The 11,560-nt window shown below is 44.6% G+C and overlaps 1 protein-coding gene across 1 annotated transcript in view; it reads left to right on the top strand.

The window, feature by feature from the left end:
* The window catches only part of LOC139416970 (plexin B3), a 227,327-nt gene extending 221,756 nt beyond the window's left edge, over window positions 1–5,571 (top strand). The window contains exon 37 of the mRNA XM_071166195.1: window positions 5,085–5,571. Within this exon, the coding sequence (XP_071022296.1) occupies window positions 5,085–5,189 (105 nt within the window). The 3' untranslated portion in view covers window positions 5,190–5,571. The remainder of the gene's footprint in view (window positions 1–5,084) is intronic.
* Window positions 5,572–11,560: the final 5,989 nt, after the last annotated feature.

The following is an 11,560-nucleotide window of genomic DNA, read 5'->3' on the forward strand; positions in this document are numbered from 1 at the left end:
TGATGCTGTCTGTCTGTAGGTCATCATGTCTCTACTGTAATCTACTGTACTATCTGATAGTGAATCCTTTATAAGTACTGATGCTGTCTGTCTGTAGGTCATCATGTCTCTACTGTAATCTACTGTACTATCTGATAGTGAATGCTGTCTGTCTGTAGGTCATCGTGTCTCTACTGTAATCTACTGTACTATCTGATAGTGAATGCTGTCTGTCTGTAGGTCATCGTGTCTCTACTGCAATCTACTGTACTATCTGATAGTGAATGCTGTCTGTCTGTAGGTCATTGTGTCTCTACTGTAATCTACTCTACTATCTGATAGTGAATGCTGTCTGTCTGTAGGTCATCATGTCTCTACTGTACTCGACTGTACTATCTGATAGTGAATGCTGTCTGTCTGTAGGTCATCATGTCTCTACTGTACTATCTGATAGTGAATGCTGTCTGTCTGTAGGTCATCGTGTCTCTATTGTACTATCTGATAGTGAATGCTGTCTGTCTGTAGGTCATCGTGTCTCTACTGTAATCTACTGTACTATCTGATAGTGAATGCTGTCTGTCTGTAGGTCATCGTGTCTCTACTGTAATCTACTGTACTATCTGATAGTGAATGCTGTCTGTCTGTAGGTCATCATGTCTCTACTGTACTATCTGATAGTGAATGCTGTCTGTCTGTAGGTCATCGTGTCTCTACTGTAATCTACTGTACTATCTGATAGTGAATGCTGTCTGTAGGTCGTCGTGTCTCTACTGTAATCTACTGTACTATCTGATAGTGAATGCTGTCTGTCTGTAGGTCATCATGTCTCTACTGTAATCTACTGTACTATCTGATAGTGAATGCTGTCTGTCTGTAGGTCATCATGTCTCTACTGTACTCTACTGTACTATCTGATAGTGAATGCTGTCTGTCTGTAGGTCATCATGTCTCTACTGTAATCTACTGTACTATCTGATAGTGAATGCTGTCTGTCTGTAGGTCATCGTGTCTCTACTGTAATCTACTGTACTATCTGATAGTGAATGCTGTCTGTAGGTCATCGTGTCTCTACTGTACTATCTGATAGTGAATGCTGTCTGTAGGTCATCATGTCTCTACTGTAATCTACTGTACTATCTGATAGTGAATGCTGTCTGTCTGTAGGTCATCGTGTCTCTACTGTAATCTACTGTACTATCTGATAGTGAATGCTGTCTGTCTGTAGGTCATCATGTCTCTACTGTACTCTACTGTACTATCTGATAGTGAATGCTGTCTGTCTGTAGGTCATCGTGTCTCTACTGTAATCTACTGTACTATCTGATAGTGAATGCTGTCTGTCTGTAGGTCATCGTGTCTCTACTGTAATCTACTGTACTATCTGATAGTGACTGCTGTCTGTCTGTAGGTCATCGTGTCTCTACTGTAATCTACTGTACTATCTGATAGTGAATGCTGTCTGTCTGTAGGTCATCATGTCTCTACTGTAATCTACTGTACTATCTGATAGTGACTGCTGTCTGTCTGTAGGTCATCGTGTCTCTACTGTAATCTACTGTACTATCTGATAGTGAATGCTGTCTGTAGGTCATCGTGTCTCTACTGTACTATCTGATAGTGAATGCTGTCTGTAGGTCATCATGTCTCTACTGTAATCTACTGTACTATCTGATAGTGAATGCTGTCTGTCTGTAGGTCATCGTGTCTCTACTGTAATCTACTGTACTATCTGATAGTGAATGCTGTCTGTCTGTAGGTCATCATGTCTCTACTGTACTCTACTGTACTATCTGATAGTGAATGCTGTCTGTCTGTAGGTCATCATGTCTCTACTGTACTATCTGATAGTGAATGCTGTCTGTCTGTAGGTCATCGTGTCTCTACTGTAATCTACTGTACTATCTGATAGTGAATGCTGTCTGTAGGTCATCGTGTCTCTACTGTAATCTACTGTACTATCTGATAGTGAATGCTGTCTGTCTGTAGGTCATCATGTCTCTACTGTAATCTACTGTACTATCTGATAGTGAATGCTGTCTGTCTGTAGGTCATCATGTCTCTACTGTACTATCTGATAGTGAATGCTGTCTGTCTGTAGGTCATCATGTCTCTACTGTAATCTACTGTACTATCTGATAGTGAATGCTGTCTGTCTGTAGGTCATCGTGTCTCTACTGTAATCTACTGTACTATCTGATAGTGAATGCTGTCTGTCTGTAGGTCATCATGTCTCTACTGTACTCTACTGTACTATCTGATAGTGAATGCTGTCTGTCTGTAGGTCATCATGTCTCTACTGTACTATCTGATAGTGAATGCTGTCTGTCTGTAGGTCATCGTGTCTCTACTGTAATCTACTGTACTATCTGATAGTGAATGCTGTCTGTAGGTCATCGTGTCTCTACTGTAATCTACTGTACTATCTGATAGTGAATGCTGTCTGTCTGTAGGTCATCATGTCTCTACTGTAATCTACTGTACTATCTGATAGTGAATGCTGTCTGTCTGTAGGTCATCATGTCTCTACTGTACTATCTGATAGTGAATGCTGTCTGTCTGTAGGTCATCATGTCTCTACTGTAATCTACTGTACTATCTGATAGTGAATGCTGTCTGTCTGTAGGTCATCGTGTCTCTACTGTAATCTACTGTACTATCTGATAGTGAATGCTGTCTGTCTGTAGGTCATCGTGTCTCTACTGTAATCTACTGTACTATCTGATAGTGAATGCTGTCTGTCTGTAGGTCATCGTGTCTCTACTGTAATCTACTGTACTATCTGATAGTGAATGCTGTCTGTCTGTAGGTCATCATGTCTCTACTGTAATCTACTGTACTATCTGATAGTGAATGCTGTATGTCTGTAGGTCATCGTGTCTCTACTGTAATCTACTGTACTATCTGATAGTGACTGCTGTCTGTCTGTAGGTCATCATGTCTCTACTGTAATCTACTGTACTATCTGATAGTGAATGCTGTCTGTCTGTAGGTCATCATGTCTCTACTGTAATCTACTGTACTATCTGATAGTGAATGCTGTCTGTCTGTAGGTCATCGTGTCTCTACTGTAATCTACTGTACTATCTGATAGTGACTGCTGTCTGTCTGTAGGTCATCGTGTCTACTGTAATCTACTGTACTATCTGATAGTGACTGCTGTCTGTCTGTAGGTCATCGTGTCTCTACTGTAATCTACTGTACTATCTGATAGTGACTGCTGTCTGTCTGTAGGTCATCGTGTCTACTGTAAACTACTGTACTATCTGATAGTGAATGCTGTCTGTCTGTAGGTCATCGTGTCTCTACTGTAATCTACTGCACTATCTGATAGTGAATGCTGTCTGTCTTTAGGTCATCGTGTCTCTACTGTACTATCTGATAGTGAATGCTGTCTGTCTGTAGGTCATTGTGTCTCTACTGTAATCTACTGTACTATCTGATAGTGAATGCTGTCTGTCTGTAGGTCATTGTGTCTCTACTGTACTCTACTGTACTATCTGATAGTGAATGCTGTCTGTCTGTAGGTCATCGTGTCTCTACTGTACTATCTGATAGTGAATGCTGTCTGTAGGTCATCGTGTCTCTACTGTAAACTACTGTACTATCTGATAGTGAATGCTGTCTGTCTGTAGGTCATCGTGTCTCTACTGTAAACTACTGTACTATCTGATAGTGAATGCTGTCTGTCTGTAGGTCATCATGTCTCTACTGTACTCGACTGTACTATCTGATAGTGAATGCTGTCTGTCTGTAGGTCATCGTGTCTCTACTGTAAACTACTGTACTATCTGATAGTGAATGCTGTCTGTCTGTAGGTCATTGTGTCTCTACTGTAATCTACTGTACTATCTGATAGTGAATGCTGTCTGTCTGTAGATCATCGTGTCTCTACTGTACTATCTGATAGTGAATGCTGTCTGTCTGTAGGTCATCATGTCTCTACTGTAAACTACTGTTCTATCTGATAGTGAATGCTGTCTGTCTGTAGGTCATTGTGTCTCTACTGTAATCTACTGTACTATCTGATAGTGAATGCTGTCTGTCTGTAGGTCATCGTGTCTCTACTGTACTATCTGATAGTGAATGCTGTCTGTCTGTAGGTCATCGTTTCTCTACTGTACTATCTGATAGTGAATGCTGTCTGTCTGTAGGTCATCGTGTCTCTACTGTAATCTACTGTACTATCTGATAGTGAATGCTGTCTGTCTGTAGGTCATCGTGTCTCTACTGTAATCTACTGTACTATCTGATAGTGAATGCTGTCTGTCTGTAGGTCATCATGTCTCTACTGTAATCTACTGTACTATCTGATAGTGAATGCTGTCTGTCTGTAGGTCATCATGTCTCTACTGTACTATCTGATAGTGAATGCTGTCTGTCTGTAGGTCATCATGTCTCTACTGTACTATCTGATAGTGAATGCTGTCTGTCTGTAGGTCATCATGTCTCTACTGTAATCTGTAGGTCATTGTGTCTCTACTGTAATCTACTGTACTATCTGATAGTGAATGCTGTCTGTCTGTAGGTCATCGTGTCTCTACTGTACTATCTGATAGTGAATGCTGTCTGTCTGTAGATCATCGTGTCTCTACTGTACTATCTGATAGTGAATGCTGTCTGTCTGTAGGTCATCGTGTCTCTACTGTAATCTACTGTACTATCTGATAGTGAATGCTGTCTGTCTGTAGGTCATCGTGTCTCTACTGTAATCTACTGTACTATCTGATAGTGAATGCTGTCTGTCTGTAGGTCATCATGTCTCTACTGTAATCTACTGTACTATCTGATAGTGAATGCTGTCTGTCTGTAGGTCATCATGTCTCTACTGTACTATCTGATAGTGAATGCTGTCTGTCTGTAGGTCATCATGTCTCTACTGTAATCTACTGTACTATCTGATAGTGAATGCTGTCTGTCTGTAGGTCATCATGTCTCTACTGTAATCTACTGTACTATCTGATAGTGAATGCTGTCTGTCTGTAGGTCATCATGTCTCTACTGTAATCTACTGTACTATCTGATAGTGAATGCTGTCTGTCTGTAGGTCATCATGTCTCTACTGTAATCTACTGTACTATCTGATAGTGAATGCTGTCTGTCTGTAGATCATCACATCTCTGGAGGAGGACGCAGCTGGACAGAAGATGCAGCTGGCCTATCGTCTCCAGCAGGTCGCCGCCCTGGTGGAGAACAAGGTCACTGACCTCTAACCTGTCACCTCTGACCTGTGACCTATCGTCTACAGCAGGTCGCTGCCCTAGTGGAGAACCACAGACTGCCAGGGCTGCGTTCAGTAAAACAGAACGTTACACCAGATACAGCAGAGAACGCTGAACACTCAGATCCACTTCCTCATGGGTTTTTTTTTCCGGGATCGGGGCCCACTCTTGGTCTGTTTATTGCCCCCGCCCGCGGAGGAGGGGGTTCCTCAGAGCGAAACATCTCACTGGAAAAATGTATTCTGGTAGGGGCGGCGTTGTTTCCTCTCTGGCGTTAGATATTATGGAGGAACCAAACCCACTCTGGGAAAAGCATGTGAGAAAGGAAACGCCCACTTACACAGATAATTTAAATACAATGGCCGGAATAAACTTATCTTATTTATCCCCCATAATGCTTTATGTTACGTGTGTGTGTGTGTGTGTGTGTGTGTGTGTGTGTGTGTGTGTGTGTGTGTGTGTGTGTGTGTGTGTGTGTGTGTGTGTGTGTGTGTGTGTGTGTGTGTGTGTGTGTGTGTGTGTGTGTGTGTGTGTGTGTGTGTGTGTGTGTGTGTGTGTGTGTACATGGTTCGGAAGTTGCTTCCAGAGGCAGTTTGGAACTCGGTAGTGAGCGTTGCAACCGAGGACAGATGATTTTTACACTCTTCGAGCTTCAGCACTTGGTGGTTCCGTTCTGTGAGCTTGTGTGGCCTACCACTTTGTGGCTGTGCCGTTGTTGCTCCTAGACGTTTCCACTTTGCAATAAACAGCACTTAACAGTTTACCGGGGCAGCTCTAGCAAGGCAGAAATGTGATGAACTGACTTGTTGGAAAGGTGGCATCCTATGACGGTGCCACGTTGAAAGTCACTGAGCTCTTCAGTAAGGGCCATTCTACTGCCAATGTTTGTCTATGAAGATTGCATGGCTGTGTGCTCAATGTTATCCACCTATCAGCAACGGGTGTGGCTGAAATATAATCCCCTAATTTGAAGGGGTGTCCACATACTGCTGTCTATATATATATGGGTGTAGAGACGGGGTACGTTCCAGGGTGTCTGTATTGCAGTCATGCTGCACAGATGATCACATGTCACACCGCCTATATTAACCCCCTGAGCTGTACAGGTCGACTGCAACATGGACATTCTGTAACGAGCCCACAGTCTAGTCTTAACAGTCAGGTTGACCACTATAGCCACCGTTGGGGGGCCTCCACCCTGCAGCTCTCCAGACTCTCTCAGTACTGTCTCTACAGATGGACGGTCAAGTTGACCGCTGTTTTCCCCCCGGTTGGAGGATTCCTAGAGTCAGAAGGACCACTAGAGTCAGGTTGACCACTATAGCCACCGTTGGGGGGCCTCCACCCTGCAGCTCTCCAGACTCTCTCAGTACTGTCTCTACAGATTGACGGTCAAGTTGACCGTGTTTGGTGTTTTTTAAATGTTATTTTCTTTTAGCAAAACCTTCCTTTGTTAGCAGTAGTTTTAAACATCTTTATCTTTCAATACCAGGAAATACAAGCTCAATTTCTGGCGATGTATTAAAATGTTTTATTTCTTTAAAATGCCCCCCCCCCCTCCCCCATGTCTTGTTGTTTTGAAAACCATTTTACGATTACACACTGAAGGTTTTAAATCAGTCTAATCTGTATGTTCTGTGGGGGTCTGAACCTAGCCTGAGTACCAGTCTGTTACTGCTCTGTGGGGGTCTGAACCTAGCCTGAGTACCAGTCTGTTACTGCTCTGTGGGGGTCTGAACCTACCCTGAGTACCAGTCTGTTACTGCTCTGTGGGGGTCTGAACCTAGCCTGAGTACCAGTCTGTTACTGCTCTGTGGGGGTCTGAACCTAGCCTGAGTACCAGTCTGTTACTGCTCTGTGGGGGTCTGAACCTCGCCTGAGTACCAGTCTGTTACTGCTCTGTGGGGGTCTGAACCTAGCCTGAGTACCAGTCTGTTACTGCTCTGTGGGGGTCTGAACCTAGCCTGAGTACCAGTCTGTTACTGCTCTGTGGGGGTCTGAACCTACCCTGAGTACCAGTCTGTTACTGCTCAGACAGCCAATCCCTTCTAAACACAACGCTCTGGTTGAACCATAATACTGACAAAGTTATACCAAATTAACAGTTTGTTTACTACTAACTATTACTACTTTGGCCAAATAGATTTTACAACAGGCAGTGGACACTACATGTACAGCAATAAGTCTCACAGGTACCAACAAGGGAAAGGATGAGGATTTAAGGTTGTAAACCGGCAACACCTGGTCTCGCCAGCAGAGGGGGCCGATGAGGATTTAAGGTTGTAAAACCGGCAACACCTGGTCTCGCCAGCAGATGGGGGCTGATGAGGATTTAAGGTTGTAAACCGGCAACACCTGGTCTCGCCAGCAGAGGGGGCCGATGAGGATTTAAGGTTGTAAAACCGGCAACACCTGGTCTCGCCAGCAGATGGGGGCTGATGAGGATTTAAGGTTGTAAACCGGCAACACCTGGTCTCGCCAGCAGAGGGGGCCGATGAGGATTTAAGGTTGTAAAACCGGCAACACCTGGTCTCGCCAGCAGAGGGGGCTGATGAGGATTTAAGGTTGTAAAACCGGCAACACCTGGTCTCGCCAGCAGATGGGGGCTGATGAGGATTTAAGGTTGTAAACCGGCAACACCTGGTCTCGCCAGCAGAGGGGGCCGATGAGGATTTAAGGTTGTAAAACCGGCAACACCTGGTCTCGCCAGCAGATGGGGGCTGATGAGGATTTAAGGTTGTAAACCGGCAACACCTGGTCTCGCCAGCAGAGGGGGCCGATGAGGATTTAAGGTTGTAAAACCGGCAACACCTGGTCTCGCCAGCAGAGGGGGCTGATGAGGATTTAAGGTTGTAAAACCGGCAACACCTGGTCTCGCCAGCAGAGGGGGCCGATGAGGATTTAAGGTTGTAAACCGGCAACACCTGGTCTCGCCAGCAGATGGGGGCTGATGAGGATTTAAGGTTGTAAACCGGCAACACCTGGTCTCGCCAGCAGAGGGGGCCGATGAGGATTTAAGGTTGTAAAACCGGCAACACCTGGTCTCGCCAGCAGAGGGGGCTGATGAGGATTTAAGGTTGTAAACCGGCAACACCTGGTCTCGCCAGCAGATGGGGGCTGATGAGGATTTAAGGTTGTAAAACCGGCAACACCTGGTCTCGCCAGCAGAGGGGGGCTGATGAGGATTTAAGGTTGTAAACCGGCAACACCTGGTCTCGCCAGCAGAGGGGGGCTGATGAGGATTTAAGGTTGTAAACCGGCAACACCTGGTCTCGCCAGCAGAGGGGGGCTGATGAGGATTTAAGGTTGTAAAACCGGCAACACCTGGTCTCGCCAGCAGAGGGGGCCGATGAGGATTTAAGGTTGTAAAACCGGCAACACCTGGTCTCGCCAGCAGAGGGGGCCGATGAGGATTTAAGGTTGTAAAACCGGCAACACCTGGTCTCGCCAGCAGAGGGGGCCGATGAGGAGTTAAGGTTGTAAAACCGGCAACACCTGGTCTCGCCAGCAGAGGGGGCCGATGAGGAGTTAAGGTTGTAAAACCGGCAACACCTGGTCTCGCCAGCAGAGGGGGCCGATGAGGAGTTGAGACGAATCTGAGTCATTTAAAAAAATAAAAACAGCGTCTAGCAGGTTGTTCTGTTGAACAGACAGTTTCTATACAGTGTCAATCTTATTCTCTGTAAATAGTGCTTATTCATACCAACCAGTGACGGTCAGTAGATTGCCGTCCTCCCCCTTTTTTCTCTGAGGAGCCTCCACTGATACCAACCAAATGTGCCTTCTTCTTGTAATTTGTAAACGACTTAACTGTGTGGACTTTTTGTTGTTGTTGAAGTTGAACTCGTTTGCCAAATGAACTGACATGACAAACTAGTTTTGAATTCGTACTGTGGATGTGTAAAGACAACCGACCGACCGTAAGGTAACTACACTTCCGGGAACTTTCAATACATCCGCTGTTTTCCCCCCCCGGTTGGAGGATTCCTGGAGTCAGAAGGAAATAAGCATGAAAATCCCGAAATCTAGGATTTAAACAGGGAATGATGGTCCAGTGTAAACGACTGCAGTAGCTCTGCAGAACAGCAGTTCAACTCCGTGATCTTTACTGTTACAGGTGCACTAACAGCCAGAGTTGGGGAACTGTAATCAGATACGTTTCCAGCAATAACAACAAAAACATGTAATCAGATTACATATACTTTTTGGAAAAACTAGATTACTTCTTGGATTACTTTTTTAATTCAGAATGGGTGCTTTGTGGGATAAAAAGGGGGGCAAGTTTGATCCACATGAGGAGAGTCTGACCACAAAACCACTATAATGACACACCAAATGATGACCACCAATCGGAAGCCACTATGATGATGACACCAAATGCGTTTGCCGGTTCCTTCTTGTCCTCTTCTAATGCGTCTTAAGGGGAAAGTAATCCAAAAGTAACTGAGTTACATTACTGATTACATTCAAAAAAGTAATCTACCCAACTCTGCTAACTGAAATAGTACCTGTCGGTCTCCTCTGACCCCCACACATTCAGTATCGCTATTGTTACTATGGTTACCCTTAATGGTTCCAAACGTGCTCTCTCGTGGAAGGGATAAAAATAATGGACCTATTCTATGGATCCTGGTCTAAAGTAGTGTCCAATATATAGGGAATAGGGCACTGGTCTAAAGTAGTGTCCTATGTATAGGGAATAGGGCACTGGTCTAAAGTAGTGTCCTATGTATAGGGAATAGGGTACTGGTCTAAAGTAGTGTCCTATATATAGGGAATAGGGTGCTTTGACATGTTGATCATTGACCTTTGACCCCGGGCTCCTGGTTTGAAGACGCCAACATTTAGTTAGTGTACATAGAGATCATTTATGTATTTATTTGTCCTTGGGTTTGTAAAAGTTAGTGTGTAGTTTATATCGTTGAATGGTGATATTAATTCATTTTAACCCCTTTAACCACGTTGTCTTGCTCACGTCCCGGCATTTGTAGCTCAGTATGTATGGCTTGATTTAATGGCACTCTATTCTCTATATAGTGCACTACTTTGTACCAGAATAGTTGCACTATAAAGCGAGCAGGGCACCATTAGGCACACAGACACAGTGTGATTTTAAAGGAGGTTTTCTGACTGTGTCTTCCTTTAGCAGCTGTATGAAATATTTACAGGATTTCTGGGAGTTGGAGTCTTGTTTATTATGTTGTTGCCCCCCCCCCCCCCCCCGTCTAACCCTTTGACACCTTAATAACACTTTGATTGGAGCGTTTGGAGAGTTTTGATTGGAGCATTTGAAAGGTCAAAAGTGTTCTGCCCTTATCCTGTGGTCTGAGGCAGTATAACTGGCTCATGATCACTCCTGAAACTACAGGACACGTTCCAGGTCAACTGTATCGAAGTCGATGCGTTGCATTAACCAATGGTTAATAACATGTGTGGTGGTTAACTAACATGATAAACACTGATCCAGCTGTCATGAAATCTGGCATGCGTCTGAAACGTAGTCGGCCTGGAACGCGTCCGTTCGTCTTCCTGTTTGTGAGTGTTGTGTTGCCTGTGTTTTTCTGAAGGTTCTCTGCATGCGTGTGCTTTTTTTTTAATCGTCTGGTCGTGTGTTTTATGAACGTCTGATTCCTTAAGACTACAATCAGAGCAGGAACGCACCCTATCCCCTATATAGGGCACTACTTTTGACCAGAGTCCTATAGGCCCTAGTCAAAAGTAGTGCACTATGTAGGGGATAGGGTGCCGTTGGGGATGTTGCAGCTGTGTGTGTGTGTGTGTGTGAGTACAGAACATATATGTTAGAAGGAAACATGACGTTTGAAACTTCTGCATGACAGTGACAATTTTTTGATAAACTTCCTCTTTAAAAATAAAATAAAAAAACTTGAGAGGATTTGAAGTACAGATGAAACTAAACACTACTTGTTTCCTGACTCTCTGTGTGTCCTGACTCTCTTGGTGTCCTGACTCTCTGGGTGTCCTGACTCTCTGGGTGTCCTGACTCTCTGGGTGTCCTGACTCTCTGGGTGTCCTGACTCTCTGGGTGTCCTGACTCTCTGGGTGTCCTGACTCTCTGGGTGTCCTGACTCTCTGGGTGTCCTGACTCTCTGGGTGTCCTGACTCTCTGGGTGTCCTGGGTGTCCTGACTCATCGTCAGTCTCCCACCCTATTCCCTATCTATTGCACTACTTTTGACCAGAGTCCTATGTGCCATGGGTTGAACGTAGTGCACGTTTTAAGGGGAACAGGGTCCAATCAGCATCCAGGATCCGAACAACCAGTATAATAACTGTTGTTGTTCTACTTGTACAGTTTGATATTCCTTCCTGTTCTGGGTCGTAAAACAATAACAACACGTC

The sequence above is a fragment of the Oncorhynchus clarkii genome, chromosome 9 (genome assembly GCF_045791955.1).
Source record: "Oncorhynchus clarkii lewisi isolate Uvic-CL-2024 chromosome 9, UVic_Ocla_1.0, whole genome shotgun sequence".
Classification (NCBI taxonomy): Eukaryota; Metazoa; Chordata; class Actinopteri; order Salmoniformes; family Salmonidae; genus Oncorhynchus; species Oncorhynchus clarkii.